Source organism: Balaenoptera borealis, assembly GCF_965194805.1.
Source record: "Balaenoptera borealis genome assembly, chromosome: 6".
Classification (NCBI taxonomy): Eukaryota; Metazoa; Chordata; class Mammalia; order Artiodactyla; family Balaenopteridae; genus Balaenoptera; species Balaenoptera borealis.
Window position 1 is genome coordinate 33,974,304 of NC_138863.1, and position 20,784 is coordinate 33,995,087.

The window sequence follows — 20,784 nt, forward strand, 5'->3', positions numbered from 1 at the left end:
ACTAAGAGACCGGAGGACACGGCGATGGAAGAAAGATGGGCTAGTCTAGGCTAAGTGTCCCGGAAATCTGGAATCCAATAGAGGAATAAAGAATCTTTGAAAATCCTCTTCGCTTCCTTTGCCTCCTTTCCCACCCCACGCCCCGAAGCGGCCATCAGGGACGGGCGGACCGAACAGCAGAGGAAGAAATCTCGCGATAGGAGACCGGCCGGGGCGGGGGTAGCACCTCTTCCCTCCTCCTCCCCTCCTCTCGTTAGTTCCGGTCGCAGAGGAGACACTGCTGCAGTTGCCGCCACCTCCGGGATTTCTGGCTCTTTTCTCTTCGCCTTAAATTCGGTGAGGCGCGGGGTCCGCTCGTCTCGGGCCGAGGTTGCGGCCCGTAGTCGTTGGGCAGAGGATGAGGGAGGCGGCAGGTCCTGTGCGGCCCGGTTTGGATGGGCCCGGGCGGAGGCCGCCGCATGAGGCCGGATCAGATCCGGCGCTGGGATTCAGAGGTCGGGGCCGCTGCTTCAGCAGGGAGGCCGAGGGGCGGCTGCCCGGGCCGGAACGTGGGGCCCGACTGTGCCCCGCGGCGCCACAGGCGGAGGCAGTGGGCTGGGCAGGTCCCCCTGCGGCCCTGTCCGGCCTGGGTAACAAAGCGGCCGCGGCCTCTGTTGGGTGATGTACGCGTGGGGGGTTTCGGCGGGCGGGGCGGAGGAGCAGCCACCACCACTGCGGCCGCCTCCGCCGCCGCTGCTTTCGCGGGAGGGAGGGCGGATGTACGGGGCGGCTGGGCCCCAGGCGCGAAGCGCCTCGGCGCCTGTGGTCCGCTCGCTGCAGCGGCCGCCACCGCCAACAACGGGGTCAGTAGAGAGGGGGCTGAGGGCGAGGAGCAGCCCCTCCGGCTCCCCGCCGTGCCCAAGGGGGTCCTGGGCGGGAGTGGGTTATCCGTTGCTGGGCGGGAGGCACGGGAAGGGTTGGATGGGGGACACGTGCCCAGGGAGGCGGCTTGTATTGTAAGGTATGGGGCGGAGGAGACTAGGCCGGCTCTCAGCCCCTTTCTCAGGCTGGAGTGGTGCGAGCGGACGCTGCGGTCACGGGCACGACTTCAGAGGAGGGTAATGCTTCTCATAACCAGGCCCGTCGGATGAAGGGATTCGCCCTCTGATAGCGTCTTTAAGTTGACATGCATATTTTGGATACCTCCTGACTGTGGTGGTCATCTCTGTGAGTCCTCTGTGGTGTTCAGAGTGGTGGAAGATGTAGGCTAATTTAAAGAGGAAGAGACTAAACTCTGTTTATGGTGGGTGATTTGCCACTAGTCGCTGTGGCGCTGAAAAGTCATTTAAAAGTGTGCTTCACATTTCATCTTTAAAGGGTTTTGTGTAGGGAGAAATGCAGGTTTTGAACTTAAGTTTAATTCAAGCAAAGGTAATTATGTGTGCGTGCCCCAGGTCTCTTGCTAGGCTGGAAGTGTATGTCCTATGTGGTTTACAAGTGACTAGGCCAGGGTTTGATGCTTTGTTTTTAAAATGGATGTTATGGCACTGATATTTTTAAGGCCTTATTTTTCTCCCCCTAGGGTGTCTTTTATGAATAATCAAAAGCAGCAAAAGCCAACGCTATCAGGCCAGCGTTTTAAAACCAGAAAAAGAGGTAAATATTTATATTTTGATAATATCTCTCTTCAGACTTCCAAAGTTACTTTTATGTCTTGGTTCCTCTGGCAAGCTATTGCTTAGCATTAAAACCTAAAGAGAAAGTACCGAAAGGAACTTGAATTTCTAGTTCACTGCCATTTCAGATATACCCTTAACATTTCTACTACCTTTAAGACTTTTGGTATCAACATATATGTATCTAAGCAGGCTAGTGAATGATGTTTTTGTTGTACAGATAAAGTGCCTCTAAAAAAAAAAAAGTATGGGCTGCATTTTCACTAGCTAAATTTCATTTAAGGAAACTTTTGCTTGAGGGAAAAGGTTAATTTATAAAAGGAGAGCTCCTAATGTGACTACTAGTTTCACCCAAACTTTGTGAACACTTGTGGGAGAAAAATCAGACTTTAACCCATGGAAGTTAATTATGGAACAGAGTTCACGTTGCAGTGTCTTTTGAAACTATTCCCTCACAGACTTAGTAAGAAAACTACGAGAATTATATTAACTACTTCTGTGTATTATCAGGTACTTCGATGAATATTGAATTCTGAAGCAAGGCACTGCACTAGTGACACACAGTTAAATGAGATGTGGTCTCAGATATATTTTGTATTGGGTTTAATATTTTACCCCTACACTTTTCAGTGTTGTTGCTCAAAAGCACATATTGACCTTATTTTACAGGAAACTTTTAGGAAATAGAGAACTGGGTAGGCTACTCATTATAAATTGTGTTTTTCTATCCTGAGTGGCAGACACTTTGAAATATATATTACAGAATCTTTTATGATCTCTGATTGTAGCCTGCCCCCTTACAGCAGGGAGACCAAGGAGTAATTGGATTCTAGTCTTTGCAGATTCATTTAGATTTAAGGCAGTAAATTTTCTCAAGAGGAGGCATAGAAGTTGGGAACCAGAGCAATTCTGCAGTAATGGAAAACTCTGTATTCTCAAGTTATGTGGATTACTGATACCGCCTTTGTGTAAATATAGTATCAAGTAGTTTTATTATTGTTGTTAGGACCAGGAAGAGGTGTCACTTCCCCAGTTCCAGATTGAGATCACTCATGGCCTCCTAGTTCTTGATGACTGGGTCCTGGGTATGGTGAACAACCATCCCAGTTTGCCTGGGACTGAATAGAGTTCCCAGGACACGGATCCTTTCAGTTGTAAAAACAAAAAAGTCCTAGGCAAACAGGGAAGAGTTGGTCACCCTAGTGCTGTGTAGAAATTAAGATATCATCTAACCTAGATAGGGAAATCAAACCCTACCCTGGAGTGTGTGACAGCAGCACAGTAAAGGCTAGGTATGTACCCAAGGCACTTTTTAGAGTGCTTTATATTTTATTTATGTCATTTAATATTCACAACAACTTTATGAGATAGGTCCTACTCTTAATCACCATTTTACCATAGGGAAATTCAGACATGAAGAATGGGGCCAATTGCTCAAATTCAGACAGTTAAGCGGTGATCTCGATTTGAATCAGGCAGTTTGAATCCAGAGCCCTTACTCATAACTGCTACATGTCATGTATTGGATACTCAGTAAATGTACTTTCTAAAGATTACCTTAATAAGTATTAAATGAGTGATTTTTTTTTTTTTTTTTTTAAGTAGAAAGTGTTATGGGCACTTTTAAAGAAAATCAAGAGCTCCCTTTCACTCAGGAATGAAGTTTACCTGAGGTATAGAAGATATCCTAAATTTCAGAAAAGCTCAGAGGCAATGGAAGACTATTCCAGGTGGAAATTGTAACCTGGCAGTAGGAACACACCAGCTCATTTAGCTCACTTAGGAGACTTGTGTGAAAAAATAGTGGGAGAAAAGCCACACACTTCTTATGATAGGCAGTCCTGCCTTGCACTTGTAGAGGTGCAACTTGCAAAGCACGTGTGTTTAGTCTCCTGTTGTGTTTGCTTGTGTTGCAGGTCTTGGGTAATCTAGGTAGTGTTTGTTTTTTCCAGCTATTGAAATAAATGAAATTGTGATGAATGTGGTTAACTTATTCAGTAGTTATAGCTTCATAAGGTTGTGGTTTCATGGCATTTGAGTAAGCCTTTTAAAACTAAATGTTTTGGGGTTTTCCCCCAGATGAAAAAGAGAGGTTTGACCCTACTCAGTTTCAAGACTGCATTATTCAAGGCTTAACTGAAACTGGTACTGATTTGGAAGCAGTAGCAAAGTTTCTTGATGCTTCTGGAGCAAAACTTGATTACCGCCGATATGCAGAAACACTCTTTGACATTCTGGTGGCCGGTGGAATGCTGGGTAAGTGTCTGGGTCTTGTGGGAAGTGTGTTGTATAGGGATTGTGTAGAATCCAGAATATGAACTATTTGACAAACCTATCAAATCAGGGTGGCTTTTTTTTTTTTTTTTTTTTACCCCCTTAGGATTTTCCCTTTTTTTTCTTCTCAAATTATAGTAAATTTGCCAATTGCCTTGCTCTAGCTTTATATTTGAAATCCATTACAGAACCATAACATTTGGGGAAGATTTGTCTGACATATAAGTCCCAACAATGTCTTCCATCAGTGATTTTTCCAACCTGTGTTTGTACACTCTGAGTTAATGAAGAAATCCCTATCTCTTGTTCTGTCTTACCAAATACTTTATAAATTTAACCCTCGTATCCGAGGGTTCCGCATCCATGGATTCAGCCAACTGTGGATCAAAAATATTCCCCGGAGTGGTGGTGGGGGATTGTCCAGAATGTTCCAAAAAGCAAAACTTGTATTTCCCATACCCCAGTAACTATGTAGCATTTACATGGTATTCTGTTTTATAAGTAACCTAGAGACTGTTTAAAGTATACATAAGGATATGCGTAGGTTATATGTAAATACTATGCCCTTTCATATAAGGGACTTGAGCATCTGCAGATTCTGGTATCCACGACGGTCCTGGAACCAATTCAGGACAACTCTGTACCTGAAGACTCTAATCCTGCACTCTCCTATGTATTAGCCACTAGCCACTTGTGGTTATCAATCACTTAGAATGTGACTAATACAAATTCAGAGGTACTGAAAATGTAAAATACACATTGGATTTTAAAGACAATGCTAAAAAGAATGTAAGATATCTCTAATATTTTGAATACTGAAATGTTAAAATCAATATTTTTGATGTGTTGGGTTAAAGTATATCAAAATAATTTCACCTTTTATTTATTTTTTAAATTTTATTTATTTATTTTTGGCTGCGTTGGGTCTTCGTTGCTGCGCACGGGCTTTCTCTAGTTGCGGCGAGCAGGGGCTACTCTTCGTTGCGGTGCGCAGGCTTCTTATTGCGGTGGCTTCTCTTGTTGCAGAGCACGGGCCCTAGGCGCGTGGGCTTCAGTAGTTGTGGCTCGGGGGCTCAGTAGTTGTGGCTTGCGGGCTCTAGAGCACAGGCTCAGTAGTTGTGGCACATGGGCTTAGTTGGTCCGTGGCATGTGGGATCTTCACGGCCCAGGGCTTGAACCTATGTCCCCTGCATTGGCAGGCGGATTCTTAACCACTGCGCCACCAGGGAAGCCCCTCACCTTTTATTTTTAATATGGCTACTAGAAGATTCAAAGTTACATTATGTGCTCACATTATATTTCTATCCATAGCCCTGCTGATTTACTCCTGCCTCCACCCTCAACGGCTCAGACTATCTTAATAGAATGTGCTACTTAGTTATATATTTTCAAAGGATACTGGTAATTTCATTTCCATGGCTCTTTAAAGTATTCCAAAATGTTTTCACAGTAACAGTGTATTGAACCTCGGCCAAGCTGATAGAATCAGAACTCTACTTGTATACATGCAGGATGGAGGCTTAGAGAGGCTTCAGTAGCTTGCATGCGATCAAACAATTGCTCAGTGGTGGAACGGGAACTTAAATGTTCATATGTTCTAATGCCTAGTCAGATGAATATCTCTTTTATTGTATCATTTGTAGTAAGAAATGGGAAACATACCTATTTTCTATTCATAATACTGCTATCAGTAAGCCACTTTTTAAAATTCTTTTTAAAGGATCATTTTTAATAAGGAGATTTTCAAACATATCCTGGAGAGAATAGTGTAATAAACTAAGGATCTGCTACCCAGCTTCAGCAATTTTTAACGATCTTACTTCATCTATTACCCCACCGACTTCATCTCCCCTCCCCTGTATTTTAAAGTGTACGTCAGACATCATTTTATCCATAAATACTTACAAATGTATCTAAAAGATAAAGTCTCTAAGTTGCAGGTTTTTATAGCCCAGCCTCTTTGGAAGTTTATGAAAGGTTTTCTGTATGGAAAGTCAGAACCAACTCTGAACATCTCCACTTGAGTGACAGATTTGGCACTGCAGAATTAATGCAGTGAGTGAGTTTCACTGGGTTGCTGAAGAGGGTTATTTTATTTATTGCAGTAAATTGTTTTCACTTTGTTCACACATATTGAACCAACCAGCCGTGTTCCTACTGAGAAATTGACTTTGCTTTCAAATATCTCAGAATTTTTATCAGTTTATTTTATAATGAGAATCCTTACAGAAAATAAGATTGACTAGTATATATAGATGTTGAACTATAATGTTGTACACCTGAAACATAAAAATAAAAAGTTAAAGTTTAAAGGAAAGTAGGATTGAAATAATTACTAATTTTAAATGAAGGCCATTGCAAATTTTTTGTAAAATATACCTTAGCCCCAGGTGGTACACTGGCAGATGACATGATGCGTACAGATGTCTGTGTGTTCGCAGCACAAGAAGACCTAGAGACCATGCAAGCATTTGCTCAGGTAAATTAAACTTTACATAATTATTTCAGTTAGCTGTTATCCATCTAACCAATGTTTAAGGAATAGTCTGCTTTTTTAAGAGACTGCTGGTAGCAGGTTGAAGGAATCTGAGCTGAAGGTTTAGAGGTGTTCTGGGTGTGCAGTGTGATGGTTTAGGAACTTAAAAATGTGCTGAGGAAAACAAAATAGAAAAAAATTGAATCAGTTCTCCTTTTCCTATTTGTCCCTCTAAAATTAATCCATTTTTTAGGAAAAAAAGTCAAGCTGAAAAAGGAAAATCAGTTCCCTGTTGTGATTTTCATCACTAAATTATTCTGCATATAGCTTTTTAAAGGTGAATGAGTTATAGGCAGATTAGCTTCTTTATCAGTCAAAATCTCATTTGAAAGTTGCATACATAGTCATGCTTGTGTTACTGTAAGCAAAGAATTAAAATGCATCTAACCTAGGGATTGTTGTCTATGTCGTTAGGAAAGTAGAACTATATTTTATGATCCTATTTTGTTAAAATCCTACAAATGGGTAAATGACTTGTATTTGAGCAATAATTAGTCCATGCTTTGATATTTGGCAATAAAATCTATTGCAGGGTGGCGGTTAAAGTGTTAACAGTATTGGTATATTGTAGGATTTGGGAATTGACAGGCTTCCCAAGCTGGTTTAAACATCTGATGAAACGTTCACTTCTTTGCTATTCTGGAGATAATGTGGAGAGGTCTTAGTTGCCCTGACTTAGATCTTTTGGGAATCTGACATTTTTACGTATGAGGTTATCATTCAGTTCCTTTACTATTCTTACAGGTTTTTAACAAGTTAATCAGGCGCTACAAATACCTGGAGAAAGGTTTTGAAGATGAAGTTAAAAAGGTATGACCAGCAATATGCTTTGTGGAAAACAAAAGGTTGGGGTCAAAGAAGGGAATGTTCAATCCTAATTCTGCCACTGATTTGAGATAATTTTAGATATTTAGGTAGGCTGTCTTTGAAATGAAGTTTGGGGGTATATCATTTTGTAATTTGCTGTACACTGTTTCTTAGCTCTATATCCAAACAAGTGGCAAAGGGGTTAAAATCCAAGTGGGGTTTGTTTAGAAGACAGAGAGTAGCAGATCAGAGCTAAACACATTGACGAAGAGAAATTTAACATACTTGCTCTCTGAGTCTTAGATATTCTACATATAGGTGCACAGAAAATTTGGTAAGGTTAATAGTAACATTTAATGAATATGAGACACTGTCTTAATTAACTCATTTAATATTCTCAAAAGCCCTGTGAAACAAGTTTTATTACCCACATTTACATATGAGAAGACTGAGACAGAGGTTAAGTATCTTGCCCAAGATCACTCAGCTAGTGAGTATTATAACCAAGATATAAACTTGGATGGTTAGGCCCCAGAGCCCACAATTTTAACCAATATAATATGCTTTACTGCTTCTATTTATATAATGCATTTGCTCATTTAACCCTTAACTATTTACTTTTATAGCTGCTGCTGTTCTTAAAGGGTTTTTCAGAGTCGGAGAGGAACAAGCTGGCTATGTTGACTGGTGTTCTTCTGGCTAATGGAACACTTAACGCATCCATTCTTAATAGCCTTTATAATGAGAATTTGGTTAAAGAAGGTAATCAACCTTTAGAAAAGGATGATCTTTAGTTGGCTGAGGGTGGGGTAGATAAGAGCCTGAAAGATGAACTGATATGAAAGTTAAGATATAGTTTATGTAGATTGGACTTGTGTGATAGTCTTAGTTTTTTAACTAGTATCCTTAAATTTAATTGGTTCATTTCAACTCATTAGTTATTTAATGTATACCTTTGGCATTTAGGCTTAACGACTTTCTTTAGACATACAGCAAATATCCAGGGTCTAGACAAAATGTGATTGATTGTAAAGTAAAAATAGAAATGCTGTGGAAACCCAGAGAGATATTAATCCCAACTGGGAAACTTGGGAACATCTTGAATAGAGAAAATGGGGAAAATGGCAAGCTGAAAAAGAAAATAAGTTCCCTTTTGTGATTTCCATAGTTAAATTATTCTGTACAGTAATTTAAAAGCTGACTTTTTTTTTTTATTGCTTAGAGTACTGAGTTATTTAACATGCCTTATTTTTATTCTCACAACAACCCTGTCAAGTGTAAGAATTGTTACTGTCATTTTACACATCAGAAAACAGTTTAACTTGACTAACAGTACACAACTAGCAAATGGTAGAGTAGAGAAATTGGAGTGCAATGGTAAGCAGTGGCAGAGGGAAGTTCAGGGGTAAGCTTGGGGATAAAGTGAATAATCCTGTGTGGTGGAACCTCAGAGGGAGGAAATGGGAGATAGTCATTGAAATCCAGGAAGGTACTTCTGTTAATTAAGTAAGCTCTGTTTTTCTGCAGGGGTTTCAGCAGCTTTTGCTGTAAAGCTCTTTAAATCATGGATAAATGAAAAAGATATCAATGCAGTAGCTGCAAGTCTTCGGAAAGTGAGCATGGATAACAGACTGATGGTTTGTAACTTTTCATTCTTCACAGTCTTGAAAGCTTAATAGGCAACTTTCCCATTTTTAATCTGTGAAAAGAGAAAAAGTTTTTCTTAATCTGATTTGAAGACCATTTAACCAGATTAAATTCTCCTTTCAGGAACTTTTTCCTGCCAATAAACAAAGCGTTGAACACTTCACAAAGTATTTTACTGAGGCAGGCTTGAAAGAACTTTCAGAGTATGTTCGGAATCAGCAAACCATAGGAGCTCGTAAGGAACTCCAGAAAGAACTTCAAGAACAGATGTCCCGTGGTGATCCATTTAAGGATGTGAGATATTCTTATTTAAACTATCTTTATATGGCTAAGTTTCTGGCAAAGAACATTTTTACTCATTTGAGAAACTTTAAAGTATTTCACCAGTGAGTTTTAATAATAGCTATAGAATGTTATGCTGGGGCTTTGCCTCAATCTTTTTCATATTCATTGCCTTATGGGTACCCAGAAATCATAACACTTGGGGATTTTTGTAAGGTGCAAGCCAATAGACAGACCTTCTGTTTCCATCTTGGTCTTTTCCTAGGTAGTTTGCCTATGTGTAATACAGGGTTTGAACTAGAAGTCCATACCTTCTCATTCTAAAAGTTCTGTGATTATATGTGGTCTCCTGGTCATTGCTAGTGGCATGGAAAGGTGTTTATGCTTTTGTGAAAGGTCTAAGTTTCACGTGTGTAGTATCTACATATCAAACTTATTTCTGTACTAAATTTGGATTCTTTTGCAGATAATTTTGTATGTCAAGGAGGAGATGAAAAAAAACAACATCCCAGAACCAGTTGTCATCGGAATAATATGGTCCAGTGTAATGAGCACTGTGGAATGGAACAAAAAAGAGGAGCTTGTAGCAGAGCAAGCCATCAAGCACTTGAAGGTATTAGAACTGTGCCCTGATAAAACATTATTCTTGTAAGTGGGGATAAGTGAACTGTCAGTGTACTTTTCTAAAAGGATTTATCACATCCTGTGCTTTCTGGGGATAAACCACCGGTAAGTAGACAAATAACATATTAACTATTGATGATAACCTTTTAAAAAGTCTGATTTGGGCTTTCTTTGGCTCACAGGTTAAAAAGAAATACATGTTTAAAAGTAGATTAAACCTGTAATTTGGTCTTTGCTTCTGAGAGAATATTGGAAAACAGGAGGATTCTTTTTTTTCCCTTTAAAATATTAACATTGTATTCACAATTATCTGGAATCCTTGGCATAGTATTGCTTTTTTGATTTAAATGCTTAATTTTTCTGCTTTACTCTTTTTTTTTTTTAACTTCCACTAAATAGAATATAATTCACAGTGATTATAAAAGATGAGTTATGTTATGTCTTAAGAATTTATAATAGATGGTCATTGTACTAAATGACTAAATCTTTTCTCCCTTCCCTTTAAAAGCAATACAGCCCTCTACTTGCTGCCTTTACAACTCAAGGTCAGTCTGAGCTGACTCTGTTACTGAAGATTCAGGAGTATTGCTATGACAACATTCATTTCATGAAAGCCTTCCAGAAAATAGTGGTGCTTTTTTATAAAGGTAATTTAAATTTTGAATTTTGTGAATACATTTGACAAATATCCTAGAAAACTCAAAATAATTCTAATGAGTAGTTCTCTGAACATCAGCACCCTAAAGTATTTTACTCTAATGACTGGACTGAGTTGTCTCTGATTTAATTAGTTACTTTTGAGTGTGCATTACCTTTAAAACATTTCTAAAGCTTATTAACAAGTTAAAATCTAAAGCCTTCTTGATGAGGCCTCAAACTTTGCCTCCTATACTCCCCCAGTCCTCTTCCCCAGACAGATGATTTTGTTGCGTCCCATATTTTAAACTTAGAGGTCTACCTGCATACCTGCGTCCCCAGGTTTTGTTTGTTTGTTTGTTTTAAAGGATAGGGTAATGAACTCCAAGTACCCTGTGCTTCAGTGATTATCAGCTTGTGGTTAGGTTTCTTTAAAGTGTCTATACCTCCCCTTCCTCCACTCAGATTGTTTAGAAATAAATCTTAGAAATCTTCATTTAATTCTGTAAAAGTTAGTAATTAACTTTTAATTTTATCTATAAAACACATGGACTTTTAAAAATCACAGTACCATTTTCACACCTAAAAAAAAAAAAAAATTAAGGAATTATCTATCAAATATCCCTGATCATTTATCACAAGATTTCTCAACCTTGGTACTACTGTCTTGGGCCAGATAACTATTTTGTAGGTGACTGTCCTGTGCACTGTAGAGTGTTTAACAGCATCCCTGGCATCAGCCCAACAGGTGCCAGAAGCACCTCTCCCCAGTGTAACAACCAAGAATGTCTGTAAACATTGTCCGATGTCCCCAAGGGATAAAACTGCCTTCAGTTGAGAGAATCACTGGTTTAATAAGGTTGATTTCCTGTTTGTAGGTTCATACATTGGCCACAAGTTGATAAAAAGTTTCTTAATATAGTGTTCTCATTTCATCTTTTCTACTTTAAATTTTAATTCATTGAAGAAACCAGTGAAGAGAGAGTTCTGAATACAGATTTATTTTGTAAGCAACAAAAATATTTGCTTTGCAGTAAGATCTTTTTTTACCATGAAGGCATTTGCACCTTAGGGCAGGGGGTCCCCAACCCCCAGACCGCGGACCGCTACCGGTCTGCGGCCCATCAGGAAGCGGGCCGCACAGCAGGAGGTAAGCAGTGGGCGAGCGAGCGAAGCTTCATCTGCCGCTCCCCATCGCTCGCGTGACTGCCTGAACCATATCTCCCACCCCCACCCCCCATGGAAAAATCTGTCTTCCATGAAACCGGTCCCTGGTGCCAAAAAGGTTGAGGACCGCTGCCTTAGGGGTTTCTAACTCTGCCTTAGTTAGAGAAGTACTGTATGAAAACTCCACGAATGTAAAGGTTGCTCTCTTCTTTATAGCTGAAGTTCTGAGTGAAGAACCCATTCTGAAGTGGTATAAAGATGCACATGTTGCCAAGGGGAAAAGTGTCTTCCTTGAGCAAATGAAAAAGTTTGTAGAGTGGCTCAAAAATGCTGAAGAAGGTAAGTCTTTTCATTTGGGCAGGTTTTCTTTTTTGGTAAAGCCTGAGAACTTATTTTAATGTGACCAAGAGTATGTCCATACATGTTGCCTTCTTTCATTCAGGTACCATTTTGTACCTGAGTACAGATTTTTGTTCATTTATGACAGACCTGCAAAAACTTATTACTTTAAAGTAGGTGAGGAAAACTAGACTTCAGGTATTTTGATGGCTTGGCCATAATACTGTCATTCTTAGGAAATTAGAAAATTTTGAGAATAGTTAATATTTATGAATTTTGAGATTTACAAATGAATACATTTAATATCCCCTCATATGAGTAGAGCATTATTAATAAAATTCCTTAAATAAAGTTATAAACGGAAGTTTTGCTTTCTGATACCATGTAATGCTTGACTGCACTTTTCCCCTTTTCTAGAATCTGAGTCTGAAGCTGAAGAAGGTGACTGAATTTGAAACTACACCCTCAGTAAAGCAAACAAGAATTGTAGATAAAATGTCATGTCTCATGTGTCCTGGTTCTTACATCTTCCTACCTCCCTATATCAAGCATGATATAAGGGCTTTCATGGCAAATTTTATTTTAACTGTTTCTATGGTTACTGGAAATGTTGGATTTAGTTTCTAAAACCATGTTTTAAGTAGCTACAGGAGCTATAGATTTGAATCTAATGTTGCATTAGTCTTTTCAGTTATCTTCTACCTCCTGTATTTTCTACTGTAATAATGTAATTTAAGGCCTTCCACAATGAACAGTTCACTTTTTCCCTGGGTTTTCTATATAAACAGTTTTCAAGATATGATTTGGTTAAAAATAATTTGTTATAAAAATTCTGTTTGCAAATTAAACTGTAAAAGTATCCAAAGTCTCAGAAGGCAGTGATTTGTGTGATATTTTGGTATGCCCAAAGCCCTGCTCATCAATGAAAATCTCATATACAATAATTAGATTCATTAACATGAATCTTGAGTATTTGGACCACTGCTTGCATGTTAATATTTTCTTGCATTTTTAACCCCAGATGTACTTGAGCTCAATTGTTTGCTCTCTGATTTTCATTCCTTAAAATGAAGCCATGGAGAACAAACTTGAAAGTGAGGTGTTGGGAAATTGTATGTGGCAGAGGTGGTGGGAAGAAAAAAGTTGAGCTTTTACCCATTGAGAAACCTCTGCATTCAGTTTGCTTCTTTCTAGACAAAACAAATGAATATTCTTTTCATACCGCCATTTTCAAATATACCTTGGAAAAGCCTTGTCATTTAAAGTATTTTACAGTTGTCATACACTTAGATTGGTAAGAAAGGACTCATAAAACAGTGTAAGTAAAGCAAATGACTGTACTAAACCCAGAAAATTGTTGAAAGAAAAGTGGTTAGCATGTTCTAATTGGGATTCTAAATATAACTCGTATTTCCTGTTGGCTTAGAGTATTTGTTGCAAAGAATGAAGTGCAGTGATAATGATTATCCTACTTGGTCATACTGGGCCAGCTTCATTCTCTTCACAGATTCATGTATGACTCAAGCATCTGCCTATTAATTTACCCCAGTTGCCAATATTTTAAATTGCCATGAGCCAAATATCTCTTCTGTACAGTTGATCCATTTATTTTAACGGCTGCCTTTTCATTTCCATCTTAATTTTCTTGCTGCTAACCATCTTTATATGTAGTCATTAGAAAACAAAATGTGGCAACACGTTTTGGTGGAAAGATTTCATGTTAAAAGTGAACATTTTGAAAGCTTTTTTGATTGGTGAAAGAAACGAGCTTGGAATAATGCTACCAGAGACTGAGTGGGAATTGCCCCTTTCAGAGGTACCATTCTTAGGAGCTAAAAATCAGGTGTTTAAAAGTTTATCTTGAGGGAATAACGTGTAATACAGTTTGAAATAAAGGTATAATAACCTTATGAAGAAGAGCATTATAACTGATACCGTTGCGAAGGGGGTGAAATTGTTAAATGAATGACTGATAAAGCTTTCATGTGCAGACAGAATGTATTCACTAGGTTTCTACATAGTGATCTACTTTTACTTTGTAATTTGTAGTCCTTAAAAGACTTTTTTTTTTAAAAATAAAGTCCATCCTTACACTTAGGTTTATATAGGTTAATCTTCTTTTTTAATTTTTAGTTTTTTTGTAATTTCCATGTTAACGCCTACTGGTAACTGTATGTTATGCATTCAGACATCTCTACTATATAAGCATTAAATAATTGCTCTTTTCATCCTTATGACCCCCAAACTGTAAACACCTACACAGAATTCTGATGCAGCAGAAACTACATTAATGTTTCTACAACCAAGTCATTGCATGTTACTGCAGTACAGAGTGCACCTTATTATATACTGTGTATAGTGAAAGTGTATAGTCTTCCAGAACTACATTATGATCTCTGATCACAGTTTTTTCCTTCATGGCAAAGTAGTGTTTACTTACTACAATATTATAGTAAATGGATAAAGTAACCTGTGACAGTATAGTGTAAAGAAAGGGAATGCTATCTAAAAAGACTTCGCAGATTTTCATTTTGAATTTTAAGTGGCAATTTTGAATTTCAGCTGCCAGTGCCAACCTCAAACCTGTAATTCTTAATATAGTTGTTAAGATTGTACTTGTAATTATGATCAGAAAAATGTTAATTGATTTTCCTAACTTGGTGTCAGTTTCTAAGGATAAGTCTCCTCTTAGATGCCATAATTAAATGTGTTTAGAGCTGATGATAAATTTCTTAATCTTAATTATTCTGGGAGTACTGTCCTAGAGACATTATGTTCTTTATGAAAATTCCAAATGCCAAAAATGCCACAGGGTATTTTGACATAGCACAGCGATGGTGGGGAGAAGAAATGCATGTGACTGAGAGATTGACTTCTAATTCAGTGTTTCTTAAAGCTTTTTTTCATCAACCCCAGCCCCAAAGCCTTTTAAACTTTTTTTTTTTTTAAATAGTGCCCCAGTGAATTTTTTTGGCCACGCCACACAGCTTGTGGGAATCTCAGTTCCCCAACCAGGGATTGAACCCCAGCCCTTGGCAGTGAAAGCGTGGAGTCCTAACCACTGGACCGCCAGGGAATTCCCCCCAATGAATTTTAATATCATAGTATGCTGTATATATATTATATCTGCTTTATACATGAAAAGAGTAAGGGGTTTTTTTGGTCCTGTTTGGGGGTGACACCACCCCCATTTGAGAATGCGTATCCTAATGTATCTTTTTTAAAAGGGGAGGGGACCTAGTGATGATAGACATTTACGTTGGCAGATGTATCTTTATGTGTGTCCAAATCTTGAAGCAGTATTTTTTTCTGCCAGGGTCACTAGAAAATAGAAGAACTTTGTTGTCTGCCAGTCACCATCTTTTAACAGCTGTGCTGTATACCCTTTCCACCATAGGCATCAGACAAATCATTTCCCATTGGCTTTGGAGGTCTTGCCAGATTCTTACTTGACTTATAAATGTATCATAAATAGAATCATTCAGGTTCCTTCTCATCTATAAAAATCAATTAAAATCCTAGGTGAATGACTTACTTTAATTAAAGTTGTTCATTATAACACATTGATAAATGGCATTGAAATTTTACTGATGAGTCGACTGTCATATTCAAGTAGGCTGCTTGCAGGAACTGATAGAACTATTGGTTGATTTAAAATGTAACATAGATGCCAAAGTTCTAGTGTACATGATTACCTAGACTACTGAATTATCTTTGTAAAAATCTCCTCAGATGCTATTTACAGGTGCCATGTAAAATAGGCTAATGTGCATTTCTGAGAATTCTGGTAAACTGCCTTGCTATGATTTTTCATGTAAAGTATTAGTCCTCTAGTACTGATAACAGGGTATGTCTATTCACCAGCCTACTGAAACCTAGTGGTTTGAAATATTATTAAGAAATAAGTTTTTAAGAAGACTTTAAGTGGGCTCTAGAAGATGTGATAAGTACTTTTGACTTTGAAATAATGAATTTATAATTGGCCTCTGTCTAAAGACTTGAATTGCAGTGGATTTGTACCTAAACACAATCTTATGCGTAATTGTATGAAATTTGGTATGGATCAGAAAGGCTTCCAAACTCCCTTTCTTTCCCTCCCCACTTTTTTTCCTTCTATTTAACTATGGGCTATTAGCAGCCATATCAAATCCAATCATTTTAATTTTCCAATGCACCTACAATCCTTTTATCCTTATTCTAAGATTATCATTTCACCTCTTAATGAATTGAAAAAATGGTGAGGATACTTTACAAATTCACTCTACCACTGTCAATTTAGTAACTCTTAATAACCTTAGTTAAAGTAAAAGCTCAACTGCTTGTGCCTACTACAGTGCCGTAGAGGAGACGTGGCAACAACTCTGCTCAGTCCTTCGCTTTGTAGACTTTACCTAGAGGGACCAATATCTTATTAAACTATGATATGATTAGAATGGTTACGGTTGTATTACTGCAGGTCTGGGAACTATGCATCAAATGTGTGTAATGAATTTGGGGTGCTACAAAGTTATCAAATATAACTGAGCTGTTTCATTTCAGGGAATTTCCAGTCAGTGTAACCATTTTAAAATAGGATGAAAATAGTTTAAACCATTTTTTTAAGCTTGAAATCCTGAAGGCTGTGCTTCAAGTTGACTTAGAGGTAAACCTATTGGGGAAATAAGTGACCCCCTTACAGACTGAAGCCTCTATTACTTCAGAAAGATGTTCTACATTTTCTGGCATCCTGAGAATAAAATATTATCTCTGTAAGTACACCTCATTTCCATTCTAGTTAGGACTAATGGATCCTCACGTGGCAAAAAGCTGAAGAATGGAGAAAACTGGATAGCCGATAATCCAGATAGTTCTTGGCACTCTGAACAACCTCAAGTACAGCCATCCAAGCCAGTAATTATATTGCTGCATTATTTCTTTGTGAAATTTGCTTCTTGTCTGTACCCTTGAAATTGAATAAAATTTCATGAGACTCCTTATTAATGTAAAGAGAAAAGCAATGACTTGCACTGGTTGTTGTATGCTAATAACCTTTGAGTGCTGGAGTTGGTTAACACTCAGTCCTTGTCCTTACTGTTTTGCCTTTGTGTTTAAAATACCGTCAAAAGGCCTGTGCCCTCAGAAAAATTTTTTTTCTCCAAACAACGTTTGCTTTTGTTTGGCTCACATGTACTTCAGACTCCTATCCAAACACATACATGTTCAAAAAATGCCAGTGTTTCACTTCGTAAAATGTAATGCCATCTACCCGCTCCAGAAGGCTTCAAGTCCCTTCCCTTTCAGCCCTCACATCTAATAGATCAAATCCTGTGTATTCCAATTATGAAATCACTTCTCTCCAGTGCCATCAGCGTCTATTAACAGCTAGAGTAGTGTTTAAATGCAAGTGTAGTTTTAACAGTTTTAAGGCATTTGCCTTTGCCTGGAGGGCCCTGCATAATTCTTTAACTTAATCTGCCTTCCCCTTATTCACCACTATATACCCAGTATCCAATATTTGTCAGGTAGTAAGCATTACGTTTTAGTTGAATAAGTGAAGTAATGAGAACAAATCCAGTGTTTCCTGGATTAGAAGTTGAAGGTATGAAAAAATGAACTGAGGGGGATGTTTACATGTAGAATGAAGGCTGTTGTGTGAATTACAAATACTTAAATATTTAGAAGCAACTTTCTTTAGACAAGATGAATCCAAGATTTCTGTTCTGTGGTTAGGGTTGCTATGACTGATGTGGCCAAGATGGATTAGAGGCTGTCAGTCAACAAACAGATGTATGCTGCTGGGTGCTCCGCTGATTTCAGGGCTGTGGAGGTGAGCGGGGCTGGATGCCAGAATTCAGGCCTACAGGAGGAGGCAGGTAATGGAGAGCGAGGTGAGTGCAGAGCAAGGACGCTGGAGGCGCTAGCACATTGGAGAGAGTCCACTTCAAGGGCGGCTGTCATCTACCATTCAGATACCATGAGGGGAAGCTACACTGGACAAAATACGGTTTGCCAGCCCTCAACATCAAAACAGTGCACGCCTACCTGAAACACAGTCTTGGAGAAAGATGTCTCACTCATCTACGAGCTGTGCAATTGAGGCAAATAAAACTCCTGAGCCTTCTTTTCTGCATCTGTAAAATCAAATGATGCACACCTCATGGAGTGGTTGAGACGTTTGCAATGAAATAATCTATTTAAATAAAATAGAGGTGCTTGATGCAGTACTTGTCACATAATCACTCAGTGAATAGTGGCTATTATTTTTATTTGGCAAGGAAGGATATGTTCATGGGGAACTAAGAGCCCTGGCAGGTTTCTTGTTTGATTTGAACTGGTAAAAGGTAAGGGAAGTTCCAACAACCATCAACATCATGCCTGCTTTAGCAACGTGTAGAAAGACCCATGATGACAACTGGAAGCCTCATGGCCTAGTAAGAATGGATGTCATGTTTTGTAAGTGTGGTCAAGCATTCAGAGTAAACGTCCTCCCCAAACTTCATTCTCACCTTTTTAACTCTTACATTTAACAATGTAAAAGTTAAAAAGCTACAAAGACAACAAGAGAGAAGAGTTAACGGCAGATGAAAAATAATCAGCTGTTGGAAGAAGGAAAGCAGATAGATGACCTACTGGCTTGGTTTTAGCTTTCTCTGTTCTAAGCCCCTGTAGCACAGCAGAGAGCTAACAACAATGAGAAGCAGATTGATACTGTAGGGCCCAGCAAAGTCTCGGGTGTTGGGACCACTAGTTTTTCTAAGGATGGGAGTAAGGACTGGAGCTGAAAATAGATGAGCTTACTGGGCTCTGTACAGAGGAGTAGCCACCTTCTCTATCCCTTCCCCTTAACTTAACGCCACCAGCTCTCTGCCCTTCCACAAGTTCAGCAGAAAATGGGTTACCATCTGGAGAAACTGGGGAGAAATGACAGGAGCTATGGACTGGTTGATACCAGATACAGATGAGAGTAAGCACCGTATTAAAATTCAGAACCAAAAAAAGTCAATAAAATGGGCAGATCCCTATAGCACTATACCCCTGTGTGGCAGACATATCATGGTCCCCAATATTAATTCTGATTTTTTCTTAGAATCCCCAACTTTTAGCTGGACACGTCTGCTCAGAAAACATCTGCCAGCCTCCCTTGTAAGTAAGTGTGGCCATATGATTAAGCTACAGAGGGTAGGATGGGCTCCTTCGAGTGCCCTTAGAGCAGGGGTCCCCAACCCCCGGGCCGTGGACCCCTACCGGTCCATGGCCTGTTAGCGACCGGGCCACACAGCAGGAGGTGAGCGGTGGGCGAGCAAGCAAAGCTTCATCTGCCGCTCCCCGCCGCTCCCCATCGCTCCCCACTACTCGCATTACCGCCTGAACCATCCCCTCCCCATCCCCGCAAAAACTGTCTTCCACGAAACCGGTCCCTGGTGCCAGAAGGGTTGGGGACCGTTGCCTGAGAGGAAGAGGCTATGTCTTTTTTCCTGCCCTATCTCCTTCCTGCTAGCTGGGAAATGGGCACAATGACTAGAGTTCAAACAGGATCCTTGGACCGTAAAGATGAACTATTTGTGGAGAATTGCAGAGCAACAAAATAGGAAGAGCCTGAGTTCTTGACACACACAGCATTCCATCCCTGGACAACCTACATCTGGACTTCTTTCAGATAATAAAGAAAATTATCTTATTTAAATCATTTTTATTTTAGGTCCCCTAACACATGCAGATGAATGTAATCCTGAATGGTTATTTAAAAATATAAAGAGGGACTTCCCTGGTGGCACAGTGATTAAGAATCCGCCTGCCAATGCAGGGGACATGGGTTCAAGCCCTGATCCAGCAAGATCCCACATGCCGTGGAGCAACTAAGCCTGTGCACCACAACTACTGAGCCCGCGTGCTGCAACTACTGAAGCCCACGCACCTAGAGCCCGTGCTCTGCAATGAGAAGCCACTGCAATGAGAAGCCCGTGCACCTCAAAGAAGAGTAGCCCCCGTTTGCTGCAACTAGAGAAAGCCCACGCACAGCAACGAAGACCCAATGCAGCCAAAAATTTAAAAAAAAAAAAAATATATATATATATATATATATATAAACATAACAGACTTGAGGAGAAAATCCAAATAGATCAATCATCTCAGGAAAAGAAATCAAGTGGTAGTGTGTGAGAGATGATGAAGCTATCATCTCTCAGCTCCGGACCCTTTCATCCTATGTGATGCTGGGGCTGGAACTCTGCCGACTACATTTCTTATACGTCATCTGGTTCCCAGTTAGGCTCTGCCTATAGGGGGTTCTAGAGGGAGACTGGAGATGGAGGAAGAACTTGCTCCTTCCTGTTTGCTTCCTGTTCCTGTCAGTGTCACCACAGCAATGGCCCTCACCCTGGCAGTGGCACTTGGTTCCATTTTGCAGTATTCCCATACTATCAGAATCAGTCTTATTATGGTCACTCTCAGAGATACCAGCACCAGCCAGTTGGCATTTTCCTCTCAAAGGTCTGCCCCCAGCTCTGTGAAGTTTGTTCTCTGAGTTCAAGGCTCTAGTACCAGCCAGGTAAGGGCACCTCCCCAAGCTAAATCCCAGCTCTTTGGGCTCTCTTCTAAACCTTTAAATTTTAATAATCCAAACATCTTTCCTTTTTACCCCCAGCCATAGAGATGATTTCTACTTCCTGCAATTACTACCTCTGTGATACATTAGTATTCCCTCTTTGCCTTTTCAATTCTCTAGTTCTTGCTTTAAAATACTTTATATTAAATCTCTCTGTTAAAACAATTAGATTTTCTCTTGTCTCCTGGCTGGAAAGAATGGTACCAGGAGTGGTCCTAGAAAATTCTGAAAGA

The 20,784-nt window shown here is 39.5% G+C and overlaps 1 protein-coding gene across 3 annotated transcripts; it reads left to right on the top strand.

Moving 5' to 3' along the window:
• The first annotated feature begins 184 nt into the window (after positions 1-184).
• BZW1 (basic leucine zipper and W2 domains 1) lies at positions 185-16,943 on the top strand. 3 transcript variants are annotated; one of them, XM_082397131.1, is made up of 13 exons: positions 185-336; positions 1,562-1,635; positions 3,735-3,911; positions 6,314-6,408; positions 7,210-7,275; positions 7,899-8,034; positions 8,800-8,909; positions 9,043-9,213; positions 9,668-9,814; positions 10,334-10,472; positions 11,534-11,611; positions 11,845-11,967; positions 12,385-16,943. In XM_082397131.1, the coding sequence occupies exons 2-13, from the start codon at positions 1,572-1,574 to the stop codon at positions 12,414-12,416; spliced, it is 1,338 nt and encodes a 445-aa protein (XP_082253257.1). In that variant the 5' UTR covers positions 185-336; positions 1,562-1,571; the 3' UTR covers positions 12,417-16,943. The 3 variants fall into 3 exon arrangements, with proteins under 3 accessions (XP_082253257.1, XP_082253259.1, XP_082253258.1); XM_082397133.1 differs by lacking the exon at positions 11,534-11,611; XM_082397132.1 differs by lacking the exon at positions 185-336 and having other exon boundaries at positions 1,541-1,635.
• Positions 16,944-20,784: the final 3,841 nt, after the last annotated feature.